Source organism: Candida dubliniensis, chromosome 1 (genome assembly GCF_000026945.1).
Source record: "Candida dubliniensis CD36 chromosome 1, complete sequence".
NCBI classification, from domain to species: domain Eukaryota; kingdom Fungi; phylum Ascomycota; class Pichiomycetes; order Serinales; family Debaryomycetaceae; genus Candida; species Candida dubliniensis.
Window position 1 is genome coordinate 2,452,007 of NC_012860.1, and position 16,827 is coordinate 2,468,833.

Genomic DNA, 16,827 nt, shown 5'->3' on the forward strand with positions numbered 1-16,827 from the left:
GCACTAATTCCTCCTAGTACATCACACAAATCAACAACTGTAACCGAAGTCATGGCAGATACATATATATATATATAGACTCATATTCTGCACATTTTGTTTTATTTCTACTACTTAATTGATTGAGAAACTATACGACATTCAAATTAACTGATATAAATCAAACATTAGTAATAAGCTTAAACTATCTTTTGCTTGACAAAAAACGACTTCAAATGGCGTAATTGATAAACACAAGTACCCACTAAGACAACCAACTGCACAATTGACCATTTGACAACTCTTGAATTAGTAGATTCAGATTGGTCTCTAAAGATAGCTTCTCTTTCTCTCATATGCTCTTGTTCCCAGTGTATTTTATCCAATTTATCATATAATTGGTTCACTTTAACAGCCAAATCATCCACCATTCTTGTAGACTTGGAGTCGACATATTCGTTGGCAGAGCCTTGGGCAACATCAAAAAAGATACGATGGACTTTATTATTGGTTTTATCACTGTATACTGGCGTCAAACAAAATCTATGTTCCCCAGAATCCAAGGATGTAAACGCAAAATCACCGTCTGGAGCTGACTTTTGATTGGCTACTTTGTGGTTGTTGTCGAATGTTTCCTATTGCGAATAACAAAGAAAGAAAGAAAAGTTAGTATCAATATCCTCCAAACGCATGAATAGTAAGTTTGTGTACATACTTCAACTGTGATTTGAACCTTCAAATTTGGATTCTTAAAATATTCGTTGCTATGATCCTGTTTTTCATAAGCATCGATTTTGCCCACAACCAAAGTATTCTCAGGTAATTCTTCATAGAAACATTTAGTTTCTCCAGTTTTGACATAGAAATGTAATGCATTAGATAATTGCAAAAGCATAGCCAATGCAGCAATGCATTTGCTACTAGACAAACTGAGCATGGTATAGGATTGTTGTTGTAAAAGTCTGTAGAAGACGAATAATACAGTTTGGTCAAAAAAAAAAAAAAATAATAAAAGGTTAGTGTTGAAAATTTTTGATCTTCCACGTAATTTCAAACAACGCGTAAAACGGAACCAACCAACCAAAATAGTTTTTGTGCAAAGTACACACTACAATTACTTTCTTCAATGGTAACTACCAATGCACTATATTTATACACCTCTATTTACCTGTTTTACGCTTATTTATGATCTTTTTCTTAATGTGCTTCTTCATTTTTGTTTTCCTTTTCTCTTGCTTGGCCAACTTTGCTGCCTCTTTTCTAGCCTTTTTCTCGTCTTTGTCTTCGTATTTCTTACCCTTTGGAGCATTTTGTTCACGTTCAACCCATTCCTTTTCAGACACACCATCGACTTCATCATCATCGTCATCTTCAGAAGAATATTCTTCTTCCTCTTCTTCAGATTCATCTTCATTATCTTCCTCCTCAGAACTATCAGCTTCCTTACCATTAATGTCTTGTAAACCAGAGGGTTCAATCTCGCCTTGCTTCAAAGCAACAAGATCTTTCATTGTATCTACTTTCCCTTCAGAGAATTTCTGAAAATCTCTCTCATCTAAATTATTCAAAGATCTAACCAAATGTAATGATCTAAAAATTTCATCCTCAACTTCCTGATCATCCTCTGTTTTCAATGGCAATGTCTCTAGATATTTATCCAATTCCTGGTCGCTGTTATCAGTAATTCCCAATAAATGTCCCTCAGAGGTAATAAATCGAAATATCAAACGTTCAGGATACACATTTATCTTACTTCTGCTGAAAAAATCATTAACATTCTTGATATCCATTCGTAAAAAATCAAGTGCCATGGGATGTTCTGGCTCTACCGATTGCGAAACATCAATAATATATAAATTGTCCTTGTGCACGATTGAGTTATACTCACTTAAGTCTGCATGTACTAATCGGCATTCCTGGTATAATCTTCTCATATAAAACAACATCTTGTGATAATATGTGACAATATCTTGTACATCCTTAAATGGATAATCCTTCAATTTGGGCGATGGTTGTCCATCTCCTCTTGTTAAGTACTCCATAACCAAAACATGAGACTTCAATTCAATTGGTTCAGGACACGGTATTCCATTCTGGTAGATTCGTTTCAAGTTCCTAAACTCCTTCTCGGCCCACACTTTAACCATTTTCCTCGGATTACTCTGATTCTTTGTGTTTCTAAATCTAAATTCCCCATCCACATATCTCTCACGGTCCTTAAATACCAAAATAGAAGTCTTGTAAATCTTGACAGCGTATTCTCTATCGTTGTCTGGGTCATCGCTGGTCCCGTGATACACATTGGCCTCTTTTCCAGTACTTATGCATCCGTTAATTCTTGAAATAGTACCCTTATTTATAATCTTAGCTAAAAATCGAAGTGTACGTGGATCCAAAACTTGTTCAACTGTGGCCCTATTAGCTCTATCTTTGGTTATTTTTGGTCCCTTTTTTATTGGATCTGTTTTAATTTTGTCTGCATATTTTGTGACTATATCCTCCTTCTCAGTGATTGTTTGAGAGCTCAGCTGCAAACTTTTTGTCTTGGTCTCTTCTTCAAACTCATATTCACTATCTGAGTCTGATGAAGTGCTGAGGTGTATATCTTCTACTCCCTGCAAAATTTCTTCTGAAGACATTATCGATATTCTTTTGGTTTATTTCCTGATGAGGTTCCCAAAATTTTTTCTTTTTGCCTACAAATTTTTTTCTTGTCATTCTCGGTTATATCTCTTCTTTCCTCAGTTCAGATCAAACTCTTGTGTGAAAAAAAAAAAAAACAAGACGAAAACTTACATAAAAATCCATAAACAATCAATCCTTACCAAACCAACTTAGATGACACTTCCAACCTATGTCAACCATTTGTTGCCACTTGTATGTATTACATAACGCGCGCGCGTGTGTGTGTGTGTGTGTGTTTATATCTTGTTGAGAATTGCTAACATAGAAACGATTCATTAAGAAATTCCTAGGACTGATTCCATTGTTTATTGGTGTTGAGGTAATACTTGGTATAACCATATTGAATAAAGCCAGTGGGTTATACGGTATTTTATCTTTATTTACTGGCCATCCAATTAACTTTTGGCAATGGCTATATAATCTGTTGGCTATCATAACACTACCAGTTTATGTATCGGCGTTGATTAACTTGAAGACCAAACCGAGAAATTTGCGTAAGATCTCCTTGGCAACAATTGTTTATGTTTTAGATACCTTGGTTGGCAGCATTTTCACTTTATACTTTATATATTTTTGGTTTAGTCTGGAAGAGGGAAGTGTTAAATCAACAGGAGCAGATCTGAGTAGTGCTTTGTCGTCTCAGTCTGCATCTGCTGCAAGAGAGTTGTTCATTACGCTTGGAACTACGATAAGTGTCACAGCCATACGCTTATATTTCACTTTAGTAATATTGTCATTTGCCAAGGCGTTGTTAAAACAAAATAGAATGGAGGCCAGATATAATGACATCCAAAATGGAACATCTAGCAGAAGTTTAGAAGAAGAGGAAGAAACAGAAGTTGCTAATGCTACTGGATACTTTGCGGAATTTAGAAAAGCTATATTTGATTTGGAAGTGAGATCAAAGGAGTATTTGGATGATTTATTCAATTAGCCAATACACCTATCAATTACGGTCTTAGCATTTCCGAGAAGAACTTTAATTAACTCGTGGCATATTTGTATTAAATAAACAATAGGCGAATTAATAGATTGGCTAGCTGTTGTGGATTATATATTCAGGTTACAATTTGAACTAGTTTTTGCATGCTAGTAGCGATTTGAATATATAGTTAAGGCAAATTGTTTGCCGCACGATATATGAAAACTGGAATTGAAAATCAGAAAGTGTTACATAGGTCCAATACTGTAAAAGTAACAACAAGAACTATTTTAACGACTTTCGATATTCGCGTTATATAATCTGTAAATATAAAGCACCCAAAAAAAGAATCAAACTAAGAATCTACCGATGAGCATCGTTGAAAAAAAAAAAAAAAAAATTTGATTCAATTCAATTTCATTTCCTTTTTATAGTTTTATCCAAAAATAAACCGTCTCTAATTCCAGAATAATGGCTAAGAATAATAATAACAACAAGGACAAGAATAGTGGCAATTCACGAAAACCAATTACTCAAGATGAGCGTTTTAAGTCGGTTCACAATGATCCCAGATTCAAAATGCCCAAGTTAAAGAACTTAAAAGTTAAAGTTGACGACAGATTTAGTAAAGATGAGTTGAAAAAATTGAATGCTGGTGCATTAGGGAAGAGAGTTAACATTGACAGATATGGTAGAAAGATTAAGACAGAATCGGATGACTTAAGCAAGTTTTACGAATATGAAGAGGATACAAAAGAGGATAATGATGATAATGAAAAACAATCGAGTGAGGAATCTAGTGAAGATGAACAATCAGATGATGATTTACAAGCACTCACAGAAAAGTTGCAACAAGAGGAACAATTTTTAGATAGAGCAAGAGGAGAAGGGTTGGTAAGCTCTTCTGAAGATGAAGAGTCGTCTTTATCGTCATCAGATTCTGACTCTGATGAAGAGAATGAAGGTGTAGCCGAAGATGAAGAAGAATCAGATATTGAAATTGAAGAAACGAAACCTGAAGAAACTGAGCCTACATGTGCCTTTGCAGTTGTAAACATGGACTGGGATAACATTAAAGCTGTTGATTTAATGGCCACTTTTGTATCATTTGTTCCCAAAGGTGGTGCTATACAATCTGTTACCATATACCCATCCGAATTTGGTAAAGAACGAATGCAGAAGGAAGAGATTGAAGGTCCTCCAAGGGAATTATTCAAGAGTAAGAAAAAAATGGACGAGGATTCTGATTCGGAAGACATAGATTCCGATGTTGATGTGAATGACGCCGACAACTTGGCTAGAATTACTAGAAAGTTGTACGAAGAAGATGATGGGAAAGAGGACTATGATAGTAAGGCATTGCGTCGTTATCAATTACAGAGATTGAGATATTATTATGCTGTGGTGAAATGCGACTCGGTTGAAACTGCTAGACTGATTTATCAAAATTGTGATGGTACTGAATATGAGTCAACAGCAAATATTTTTGATTTAAGATATGTTCCGGACGATATGGAGTTTGACAATGACGAAGCTAAAGATACCTGTTCCAAGATTCCTGCCTCGTACAGGCCCGACTCAACCTTTGTTACTGATGCATTGCAGCATTCAAAAGTCAAATTAACTTGGGATGAAACTCCCAAGGAAAGACTTACTTTGTCTTCAAGACCCTTGTCACAGAAAGAAATAGAGGAGAATGATTTCAAGGCATATTTGGCTAGTGATAGTGATGAAAATGAAGTGGAAAAAGATAGTTCAATAAAAGATAAATATCAAAGCTTATTAGGGAACACCCTTACTAAATTTGGCAAAGAAGAAAACGACGATGATGTGGATATGGAAATCACCTTTGATCCCGGATTGAATGATAAACTGGGTAATAATGTAGAAGAAGGAGAAGAAGAAGGTAAAGAGGAGACAACAATTGAAGCATACCGAAGAAAGGAAAAAGAACGTCGTCAAAAAAGATTAGCCAAGTTTAAGGAGTCCAAACAAACTGAAGAAGTTTCAAAATTACAAGAAGGCTCCACCGACAAGAGTTCTAAGAGCAGAAAGAATTCCAAGAAGACTAAATCTGTACCCGATATGGATGAAAAATCCAAGGCTGAATTAGAGTTGATTTTGATGGACAACCAGGAGGGAAATACCAATGAACATTTCAGTATGAAAGAAGTCATCAAGTCAGAAAAGGACAAAAAGAATAAAAAGAACAAAAAAGGTAAAAAGATTGACCGAGAAATGGTACAGGATGGGTTTGTGGCGAACCTCGATGATCCTCGTTTCAAGGAAGTTTTTGAAAGTCATGATTATGCTATTGATCCTACAAACAGTGAGTTCAAAAAAACAGAAACAATGAAACAGATTTTGAAGGAACGTTCTGTTAGAAATAAGGATAAGAAAAACAAGAAGAATAGTAAAAATACCACCAAGATTTCAAAACGTAGTAGATCGGAATTAGAATCCAATGATAATGTCCATTCACTTGCAGAAAAGATCAAAAAGAGAAACAAGAACAAATAAATCTAACTTTTTAAGGGCTAGGAACAAATGACAGACATTATTAAATGCTTCAATATTGATACAAGCTAGTTTCACCTACTGTATAACGCTGCTTTAGCCTTTTATTTTTTTTTTTTTTTTTTGAAAACACCACTTTGGAAGTTTGTCAGAATTTGGTATCAATTATATAGCAAATAGGTTTGAAAGTACATGTATTATATTATTTGTCGACTCTAATGGTAATTATTTCGTTAGATTTGTTTTGAAATCGAAGAGACATTAACTTCAACTTAAAAAATGATAAATAAAACGCATGCACGAAATTGTAGATTGCTATGTGTTAGTCTACGATAGGGAGTATTATTAGACGCAGTTTGAATGTGGGACTAAAACAATAGTATGGACAGACTCTTCTAAAAATTCAGCCACACGAAAACACACGAGTGGCTGATTTTAAACAATCAAATAAGAAGGAAAGCCAGTAACCAACAATTTCCAGCTAAACTACGTTACAATAATGTAACGTATTCACAAAACCCGTAAACTTGAAAACTACCCTGAAACCAATTGTGGACCTTAGAGCTAAAAAGTGTGCGTTGTGAATACCATTAATATGTAACATCTTTACCACCTCTTTCGCTATCATAAATACAATCTTTGGACATTATTACATTTTGATAAAATTAAAAAACCTTTAAGATGCCTGTAGGTGTCTATGAGAAAGCCTACTATCGATCTGTTAATAGTCACAAGTATAATGAAACGACATTACCACAATTTTATTGTCAGCAAACTTGTTCTAGATAACATCATTTTAAACCAAAGAAAAAAATACAAACATAGAAATTATATTGATAAGGAGTAAACCTTTTGAAACGTGTTAACAAATATTGGTGGTGGTAATGACGAATTATTACACACCCCTCAAACTGTGCAAGAACAAATTGATGTCGTATGAAAACTACTACTCGTCCCTGAGCAAAAGTCGTACCCATTGTTGCAAAAAAATAAAGTTTTCCATGATGGGAACAAACAATAGGAGTGTCTTTGGCTTGTAAGGCATAACAAATATTAAACACACGTTAGACGATCAAAATACAATAAAACTTGAAAATTGTGTTAAGAGTTTATCACCCCCCCCCCCCTCCCTCCATCCCTTTTATTTCATGTATATTCCGTATAATAAATATTCTTTCATTTACGTAACAAAACAAGAAAAAGGTGTTGAAAGAATTTCTATCAGAAATAAAACTTTCAAACTATATTACTCTGCTACGTTGATAACATTAGAGACGGATCCAAGATATTTTGTTTTTGTTTTCTATTAAATTGGAAAGTTCTTATTAAGCATATTTGCAATAAAAAAAAAAAAAACCAAATAAGCGGTATAGAGTTATTGAGCCGTTAGTTGAAACAATTGCTAAACGGAAGTTAAAGGAAAGAGTTTGAGTATCGAGATCATCGCTGGTGTGTTGTTGCTAACTCTAAATAATCGAAACAATAATAGAAATATAGACGACAATCAGGTCCCAAATTCTTTTTCTTGAATAAAATGGTATCAAGAAAATCATCTTCAAGCTCCAACAAGACTAGCACTTCCACTGATACTATGATCGAGACAATTGGCAAACCACAAACAGTCAATACCAGTTACACAAGCAGCCACGAGTTTATCCCGTCGAGACCGCCTCCACCCCCTAAAATTGGTTCTGCTCTGGAAGATACCGAGGAAAATACCAGCAGTTCTCAATCATCAAAAGTATCTAAACAGGATAAATTACAAGAGTTTTCAAAAAAATTATTCAAGAAGACATCTTCAAGTTCTTTGAATAAGAAGACATTTTATCAAAAGTTGCGAGGCAAGGAAAAGAAGAAACAAAGGATTCATGGAACAGGGGTCGACAAAAACATACAGACAGATGATATTACCAACTCTTTAACGTTAGATATGTTGGATGTAAAAAAGAAACGGGAAAAAAGGTACAGAGAAAATGTGACCCTGTCTTTGAAAACATTTTTGGACTCCAATACCCTGAATGGTGCTGTTGATTCATTCAAAGATTATGTAGAAAATAGCCTCATATAGTTAAATCATACAAATGTCCATCCCAAAAAAAATTGTAGTGCTGCTCTCTTAATATAAATACTCATCCACAAATCCATTTATGATAGATATCCATACGTCAATAATCCAAATTCCAAATCTTATGGTTTATTGAATCATGTCAGATAGTTCATATCAAGATGATTAAAAAATGAAAAAAAAAAAAAAAAAAAAAGTGTCTATTAACAACCCTAATACAAAAAAAAAATAAACGTCAAAATTATAATACTTATACTACTACCCTCCAAAGATTTAAAATTATAATCAGATATTCTCAGTACTAGTACCAATATCTGCAAAAAAATCTTCTGGATTATAGTTTGCAATTTCTCTGTTGGAAGTGGTGGAACCAGTACTTTGATCAAAATAATAAGCGTCATGTGATTGAAACTGTGATTGCTGTGAGGATGTTTGTGATTGTGCTTGACTCGAGGTATTGGATCCATTGGAATTCTCTAAAAGTTCAATCTGTGCCAATAAATTTACTCTTGTAATTTCTTGTTGTTTTAAAACATAATTTAAATGGTTAATATAATCGACTGACCTATTCAATATCGTGGATTTATTAGGTTTAGTCTCTTTCACTTTGACTGAGCCAATTAATTCACTCAATTCACCAGATTCAATTGAACCCTTTCTTTGGAAATTCTGAACTGCACTCAACGGTGGATTTAATAAAGAAGGGGGCACTATAACTCCCAATTCTTTTATTCTTTCCTTGATAAGATCACGTCTTCTTCTTTCCACGGCATTGTGGAATTCACGTCTTCGTTTCATTTTCTCTTCTTTACTCAATTGCTTGGTAGGAACATCACGATTTAGCCCATTTCCAGAAGATGTTGGTACCGACGAGCTCAACGCTGAAGAATGAGGCGGTGGACTTAAAGCATTCCAATTCTCGGTTTTGATTGGTGGGTGCTGAGGCGGAGAATTCAAGTAGGGGATAGCATCAACCCCAGCTGGAGAGGCAAACGTGGGATTGAGTTGTGGAGATAAATACGATGAGGCTGGAAGATCTGGTACAGTGTTATTATTATTTGAAAAGGAGGCGCCACTAATGCTTTGTCGTTTAGAAAAATCTGGACTGAAAGCCAAGTTATTCTTGTTGTCTTCTGCAATAGAGCCCAACCCACTCAAGTGTTCACCTCTAGTTGACGGAGAAAAAAACTGTGGATTTAGAAAAGAAGACTCATCGTTATTCTGTGGTGATATGAGTTCATCCAAATTGACCGAATTAGATATTGGGTTGACAAATTGCTGACCCGATAAATTAGGAGAAAGCGGACGTGGAGATGTGTTGCTATTCTGCAAATGCAATTGCGGGCCCAAAATTGCTTGGGAGAATGCTACATCATCCAAAAAAGGCTCATTTGTAAAAGAACCAGGAATTGAACCACCCCCAAACACATTTGTATCAGACTGGGCATTGAATGTTGTAAATCCCATTGGACTTAGATAATCCTGTCCATCCACAAGCTGAGTATTAGAATTATACGCTGAAATCTCTGTTGAATTGTTGGATGTGTTGAGGTTGGCATTCAGATTACCGCTGCCGGAGTAGCCGCTATAATTGATATTCAATGAATAGTCATTCTGAGCGTTATTATTATTTGCATCAAAATTCAAGTTCAACAGTTGGTTTTGCTGTAGTTGTTGTTGGTGTTGTTGGTGTTGCTGGTGTTGCTGATACAGTTGAGGTTGCAGGGCTAAGTTACTATTGCTATCATAATTGTAATTACTTGTATACTCAAAATTAGGTGTTTCTGAATCCGCGTTATTCACATTTGAATTTGGGATATAGTCAGCTGAACTGTTGTTTAAGTAATCTCCCATATTTGCTTTTTGTTAAGATGATTGTTGTTGGTGATTCCAATCAATTGTGTATATAGTTGGGAGTCGAGAATTAGTATAATTTGTGGATGTTTTTTTTTTTTTCTTTTTTTCTCTAATTACTTCAGCTGGGTTTTTTTCTTTTCCTCAATTTCCTTAATTCTAATTTAACTTTATATTTTTGTTTTGTTTTCTCTCTCCCTTTGTTGAATTTTTAAAATCAATTATTAAATATGAATGTGTGTGTTTCTCTGGTGGTTAATCTTTTATTTATATTGTAAGGATCTTTTTCTTTTTTCCTTTCTTCTTTTTTGACCTTCGTTACACACTTCTTTTATCAAACAAGGAGGGGGGGAGGGGAAGAATGATACTGAGTGTAAATTACCCGGATATATTTTTATGAGTTTAGAATTGTCAATTTTATTGATTTCAAACTACTACTAGAAGAATGAAACGATCGTTAGATATATTAGTTATACATTCTTTTTTATAAATTCAATGCATCAATGCTCAAGTAGAAGTCAAAAACTACCAAGGCAGGTTTATACAAATATTTCAAATTGGTGAGCTCCCATTGCTTCCGAGCTGCATTTCGTACCTCCAGCCCACTTTTGTTAGCTATGCCGGAGCACCCACTTATGTTCTTGTAAGCCAATTCAAACAACACTATAATATGATCAAAATAATATACAACAAAAAAATAATCCTAACGTTCTTTCAATAATTTATTTCTCTTTTCTCTCTTTCTCATCCTTTCCACTTTTTTAGCATGCATTTTAGTAGCCATTCTTTCATATCTTTCTTTTTCTGCTTTAATTTCTTTCCGTCTTTTTAAATCAGCAATTCTTTGATTTTTAACAGATTCTTTTTCATCCTTCATCTCCTTCAATCTTGCTTTATATTGTTCTTCTTCCAATCGTTTTAGTTCACGTTGCTTGAATGAATCCTTCTTTGTTTTCGATACCACTCCCAAAGTCTTGACACGAAAGGCATCCTTTTTTATTTTCCAATCTTTCCCATTGACTCTTGAACCTTCTCCTTTGTCTTTAGGAGCTAAAGGGTCTATATATTTCTTTGGTATTTCTTCGTATTGGAGGTTAGAACTCGAGCTCATCTTGATTAATTCTATATTGCAGTAAAAATGGAAAGGAAAAAAAAAAATAGTTTTTTGAGAAAAATTGTGCTCTATGGAGATGATCTCTTTTTTTTTTTGGCCACAAAAAAGAAATAATATACACCAAAATTGTGATTTTTCTACCTGGACTAAGAATAACCAGAAAATTTCGATTCACAAGATACCTATAATTGAGAGATTCTGTAGTTAGGATAAATCACCAACTTTTTAATAATAATAGAGAGAAATATGTTTCAAACTACATAATTGTCTATCACGTGACAAATACAAATGGTTATACATTGTAACGTACTACTCATCGTACACGGTTTCTCTTTTGTCAATAATCAATGTGGCTCTTCTGGTCCACTTTCTTGAACGTGTGTATCTACTAAATCCGTCTCTGACTCTTCCATTACCCCAATTGCTGTCATAATAGACCCACCCGTCGTGAGCTTTTGCTTTTTGGTATTCAAGTTCCAAATTCCAGTCATCATCTATCCATTCCCACAGATATGCATATAAGTCATTTTCAAACACTGGGAACGGGAAATTCTCTTTATGAACCGTAATATTCGGAGCCAAATTCAACGAGCCGTCATAGCAAAAGTTGGGACGTTCACTAGGGTACAACAATGACGACCAACCCACACCCAACCATCTCCTTTCGTTCTCTAAAATTTCAAAGACCACTGTCTGTTTAAGTTGTGTAGGCGAAACTACTCGTTTCTTTATGATTTTAAAATCCGATAATACTGGAATACCCCCTAACCCTTCTGCATCGCTGTTGCTAGCACTTGCAACTCGTGAAACTGTCTGATATTCATTTGGATCATAATCCTTTCTAATTTTAATGTCCAACCCAGTTATATAAAGAACGGCAATTCTAACATACAATGATCTCCAAAGCAATCTCCGAATGGCAAACGAGTATGGTGAATGAAATGTGAACAAAAAGAGCCCTAAAAATAAAATATACTTTTGAGGCGGTATTAATGTTTTCAGAACTGCAAAATTGAGGGGAGTTAGAAAAATGGAGGCAATTACCAATTTTATAAAATGCTTTCTTTGAATTGGAACGTGTTTGATGGGGCGTAATAACATCTCACATCTAATAGTTATATTATGCAATGTGTACAACACTTCTTCAATTGTAGGTTTTTCATCGTACTTGGAATCATAAATTATCGAAGAGATGAACCACACTATACTGGAGAATGCAAGTGTCATCAATATAGGCAAAATAACATGGCTTACCCAATTCCAGTACACAACAATACAGGAATAGCATGTCAACAACAAAAAGTTCTGATAATGATCATCATTGGTCCATGTAAGAATTTCCAAAAAATTGTCAATAAGTAATAAATATGGGAAAATTTGGGATAAGGCAGTTGATAGTTTTGGTGATTCAATTAATAATCGGGATGTAGGGGTATTTGTTAACAATTTGGTATCTGTGGGTTCAAATGTAGCGCGAATGTGGGATTTGAATTCAGGCATTTTGATTATGTTTAGGCTTTAACAAGTCTGAATAGATTGATCACGACCTCCTGGGTTTGTACATAGGATTTTGAAAGTAAAGCTACTTTTCCATGGGGAAAAATTTAGTATTTGACTTGTTACTCACTTATTTCTCTGTTGCTGACATATGCCAACGACATTTGCCATGTGAGAAAATAAACAATACGCATGAAAAGAGATCAACACCTAATATGGAGTAATATGCGGCTTTCTATTATAGAGACTGGACTATATTGGGGTTATGTCCAACATTGAGGAAATCAATGACTGATGAGCATGGGCAAAATAACTTATTAATTGTCAAGGGCAACTAACTCAAGGGGTCAACTGTTAGATTAAAATATTTCAAATTAATTCAATTTTTAGACCCTCACCAAAGGATTTCTCAAATTATCGGAAAGGAACAATTATTCCTTATCGTATTTGTTTCTTTTTTTTTTTTTTTTTTTTCCAAACCACCACCACACTTATAAAAACTAAGAAGATAGAACACTTTTAGTCATGTTCAAGTTGATGATGATAAATCTACCGTTGAAATTTAGTAATGCTTATTAATCAACTTTTTGTAATTGCAGAGCCTTCGGGTAAATTTAATTCCAGCTTGATAAACAAGAAGACCAAGAAAAAAATGCAACTAATGTGTGTTACACATTTGATTACAACTTGCTTGTTGGCCAAAAAAAAAAAAAAGTACTACATTAAAAGGAATTTCATTGTATATTCGGGGCTGTGTATGTGACTAGGAATTGCTAAGGAGCGTTTATTGTCCTACAAAGTGTGTAGCAGGATATTCCACTGCAGAGATAGACCTTCTGTGTCAGTTGAATTACGGTGTTTTATCTACGACTTAAGCCTGATATTATTTTGCCTCTAGTAGGTTTGCACCGTTATTTGCAAGCAAACAATAGACCAGAAATACAAGAGGTGAAGAAAACGTAATCTTAGGTAATATAATTGTATAATTGCATCCGGTGCAGATACTGCAAACTATATCTCAAACTGAAACCAATATTTTCCATAGTAATCTTTCCCACTTCAAGTAATACTTGAGCTTTTACATTTGTTGCATAACTACTTCTGAAACTCCCCGTCATATTCTTTCTATCACTATTAAACTTCCCCATTTTAAAAAGATCTAGAATCTCAAAAAGAATAAAGCAAAACTCACAATGCCTGACCCTTTGTTATTCTGTATCAATAGTGAAATGAAAATACAATAAGAATATTCTTGCTATTGTCAATACTTGCAGATGTAGTTATTGTTCTCTATTTCTGTATTCAAGAATTTGAAAAGAACAGCTTTCAGTTGAGGTTTCCATCTAGACAAGCCCACTCTATGATTTATCCAATAAAGGCTTCATTGTTTGATATAATTTTGTGCTTCTTTCTATGTGTTGGTTTATATACACATCATGGATAGGAGCCACAAAACTTCCAAGAATACCACTGTTCCGTTGTCTTTTTTTGTTTTGTTTTTTGCATCCTCACAAGAAATTCTTGGTATGTTAATCTAGCAACAATAAAAATTGGTTTAATTCAAGTACTTCTTTTAATCAGATAGATTAAAAAAGAGGCAAAGTAATTTCTATCTTCTCATCAATAAATGTGTATATATACCAACTGAAATATCTCTCTGGTGTTGCCTCTCTCACGTACTCTATAATCTCCATCAGAATATCCAAAATGAAAATACAAACTTGTATTTATCTTTTACCAATTCTATCCGTGACCTTAGCAATAAGGGTTACTCAAAAAAAAGATCTTGCTTATGCCGCTTGCAAATCTTTGCTCACTCAATCTGCAAGTTCTTCTTTGCCTGATCCATTCTGTGACGCGGAAAACCAGTCAGCTATGGGATCAATGGCTATCTGCTTAGTTGAAAATTTTGAAGGATCTCCCAAAGACTATTATCGTCCATATTTAAAAGCATGTTCTATATCTGAACAGACATTTTTCGCATCATATAAGAATGCAACAAATCACATACCAGCATCATTACTGGATCAAGATTCTAACACGACTCACCCAATCAGGCTCTCATATGATAATGTGCAGTTACTGTATAATCAGTTGTACCGTAAAACTTTGAATGATAATTACAGTGTTTGGTTTGGAACGGTTTTATTGGCATATTGGGGACTCGTCATGTTGGTAGCCAGTTTCAATTACTGGTCTCACTTTTTGTTCCCTGGTTTTGTGAAAATTTTACATGGTTCAATATCCAACTTTATTAGACTGCATTTTATACTCGCCCCAACAGTTGGCAATAGACATGCTTCATCCGTGAAACATCTAAAGGTTTTTCGGGCTTATGTTCCCTTGAGGTTTGAGTCAATAATTGTGTTAATATGGGCAATCTTATGTTTTATATTCTGTGGTATAAATCATTATCCAACGGGCCCAAACTTGTCCTCCCTAGTGGGAAACAGAGCTGCTCAGCTTGCTGGATTTTGCGTGCCTTTGCTCATCTTATTTGCTGGAAGAAATAATTTTTTGCAATGGTTAACTGGGTGGTCCCATGCCAGATTTCTTTTGTTTCACCGGTGGCAGGCACGCGTAATATTCATCATGATGTTAGTCCATGTAAGTGCAAAAACTTCTGTTTTGATACAATATGATATCTACTCTTCCACTTTCCTGCAGAGCTATATGGCATGGGCTATAGTTGCTGTCATTTCGTTAGGATTCTTGATTGGGCATTCTTGGCAATACTTTAGAGGCTCGAATTATGAAATATTTTTAATTGTTCATCACATCTTGGCCATATTATTTATAGCAGGTGCATGGATTCACACTAGGGGAGCAGACACTCCTTATGCTTACTATGCAGCCACATCGATCTGGCTGTTTGATAAATTGGTTAGGTTAATTAGAGTGTCTCTGTATGGTGTTAAAAAGGCAAAGGTTGAATTGATCTCTGACGAAGTTTTGAAGGTAACTGTACCCAGACCAGGTTGGTGGAAACGATTCCCAGGATCTTATGCCTATGTTTACTTTCTTAAACCAACAGCTTTCTGGCAATCACATCCATTTACTATTGTTGATTCTGTTGAAGACGCCAATACGTTAACTTTTTGTATAAAAGTCAAAGGAGGCATGACTCATGGAATTTGTCAACAATTACTAAAGAAATCTAATCAAATGGACGCTTTCCATGTTCTTATTGAGGGTCCATACTCTCAGCCTCATTCTGGGAGACATTTTGAAAACCTTGTCATGTTGAGCTCTGGTACTGGCATTCCGGGACCTTACTTTACTGCTCTTGATTTGATTAGAAGAAATGACAATTCAACCAAACGAGTAAAATTCTATTGGATTATTCGTGACGTGAAGTCAATTAATTGGTTCTTGGAGGAACTCTGCAAGTTAGAAGGATCAATAGTTGAGACAGTCATTTATATTTCCAACACAAACACCAATTTTCCTAGTTTAAAGACGCAGGAAATTTCCAAGCAATTTGACAGTGATACCGAGCGGATTTCTTATTCAAGCGATTATTTGAAACATCGCTTGCAATTTGTGGAATTCCGATATGGTCGGCCAAGTGTACACGAGATTATTCATCAGGAAATTAAAGAAGCATGTAATTCAATTGGGTTTATTACTTGTGGTGCACCCCAAATGGTAGATAATGCTCGAATGGCGATTGTTAACTCGTTGAAACGTGATACCAGCAAAAGAATAGAGCTCTTTGAGGATTTTCAGGAATGGTAAGCTCCGTATTGTGTATATGTTTCAAGGCATATAGTGTTCTATTTTTATATATAGTTTTTGTCCGTTTGTATTAGATTCTCAGAAGTAAACATAGCTATAACTTATTATTTAGTTTGCAATATGTGCGTGTGCAAAGGTACAATTTGATCAGTAGTCACCCCCCAAAAAAAAAAGAATTGAGAAAACTTCAAATACGATGATGAAAAATTTTCAATTCTACTGAACTCTTTTTTTTTTTTTTTTTTCTTTTCAAAATCTAAACTCAAACCAAATAAGAAAGACTTATTTATAACAATGGTATGTCCATAAAGCATTTGCTTTTATAGAGTTGGAACAACATCCTCCTTGTTTGTCACAGGCCTCTCTTTTTATCAATATTAAAGAACTAAAGGTTATGTGCATCCGGGAGTGATGGTGTATGTTAGTGCATTTTAAGGCTTTAAGTGAAACGCATTT

At 34.7% G+C, this 16,827-nt stretch overlaps 9 protein-coding genes across 9 annotated transcripts; 4 read left to right on the forward strand and 5 right to left on the reverse strand. All coding sequences in view use genetic code 12, as the record gives it.

Annotated features, from left to right (window-relative positions):
- Window positions 1–179: 179 nt before the first annotated feature.
- On the reverse strand, window positions 180–916 carry CD36_10260 (ensosomal (Golgi, ER,...) cargo receptor, putative; the record flags this gene model as incomplete). Its single annotated transcript, XM_002417624.1, has 2 exons — window positions 180–614; window positions 695–916. 2 exons carry the CDS (start codon window positions 914–916, stop codon window positions 180–182), a joined length of 657 nt encoding a protein of 218 aa, XP_002417669.1.
- A 223-nt stretch (window positions 917–1,139) lies between these two features.
- On the reverse strand, window positions 1,140–2,618 carry CD36_10270 (ribosomal RNA processing protein (10), putative; the record flags this gene model as incomplete). The annotated part of the gene is made up of 1 exon (XM_002417625.1): window positions 1,140–2,618. One exon carries the CDS (start codon window positions 2,616–2,618, stop codon window positions 1,140–1,142), a length of 1,479 nt encoding a protein of 492 aa, XP_002417670.1.
- Window positions 2,619–2,817: 199 nt separating this feature from the next.
- On the forward strand, window positions 2,818–3,598 carry CD36_10280 (conserved hypothetical protein; the record flags this gene model as incomplete). The annotated part of the gene is made up of 2 exons (XM_002417626.1): window positions 2,818–2,856; window positions 2,945–3,598. The coding sequence occupies 2 exons, from the start codon at window positions 2,818–2,820 to the stop codon at window positions 3,596–3,598; spliced, it is 693 nt and encodes a 230-aa protein (XP_002417671.1).
- Window positions 3,599–4,057: 459 nt separating this feature from the next.
- CD36_10290 (conserved hypothetical protein) lies at window positions 4,058–6,106 on the forward strand (the record flags this gene model as incomplete). The annotated part of the gene is made up of 1 exon (XM_002417627.1): window positions 4,058–6,106. One exon carries the CDS (start codon window positions 4,058–4,060, stop codon window positions 6,104–6,106), a length of 2,049 nt encoding a protein of 682 aa, XP_002417672.1.
- A 1,531-nt stretch (window positions 6,107–7,637) lies between these two features.
- On the forward strand, window positions 7,638–8,171 carry CD36_10300 (conserved hypothetical protein; the record flags this gene model as incomplete). The annotated part of the gene is made up of 1 exon (XM_002417628.1): window positions 7,638–8,171. The coding sequence occupies one exon, from the start codon at window positions 7,638–7,640 to the stop codon at window positions 8,169–8,171; it is 534 nt and encodes a 177-aa protein (XP_002417673.1).
- Window positions 8,172–8,453: 282 nt separating this feature from the next.
- Window positions 8,454–10,022, reverse strand: CD36_10310 (transcription factor, putative; the record flags this gene model as incomplete). The annotated part of the gene is made up of 1 exon (XM_002417629.1): window positions 8,454–10,022. The coding sequence occupies one exon, from the start codon at window positions 10,020–10,022 to the stop codon at window positions 8,454–8,456; it is 1,569 nt and encodes a 522-aa protein (XP_002417674.1).
- Window positions 10,023–10,725: 703 nt separating this feature from the next.
- CD36_10320 (conserved hypothetical protein) lies at window positions 10,726–11,133 on the reverse strand (the record flags this gene model as incomplete). Its single annotated transcript, XM_002417630.1, has 1 exon — window positions 10,726–11,133. The coding sequence occupies one exon, from the start codon at window positions 11,131–11,133 to the stop codon at window positions 10,726–10,728; it is 408 nt and encodes a 135-aa protein (XP_002417675.1).
- Window positions 11,134–11,445: 312 nt separating this feature from the next.
- On the reverse strand, window positions 11,446–12,636 carry CD36_10330 (conserved hypothetical protein; the record flags this gene model as incomplete). Its single annotated transcript, XM_002417631.1, has 1 exon — window positions 11,446–12,636. One exon carries the CDS (start codon window positions 12,634–12,636, stop codon window positions 11,446–11,448), a length of 1,191 nt encoding a protein of 396 aa, XP_002417676.1.
- Window positions 12,637–14,340: 1,704 nt separating this feature from the next.
- On the forward strand, window positions 14,341–16,371 carry CD36_10340 (ferric reductase transmembrane precursor, putative; the record flags this gene model as incomplete). The annotated part of the gene is made up of 1 exon (XM_002417632.1): window positions 14,341–16,371. One exon carries the CDS (start codon window positions 14,341–14,343, stop codon window positions 16,369–16,371), a length of 2,031 nt encoding a protein of 676 aa, XP_002417677.1.
- Between the last annotated feature and the right edge of the window lie 456 nt (window positions 16,372–16,827).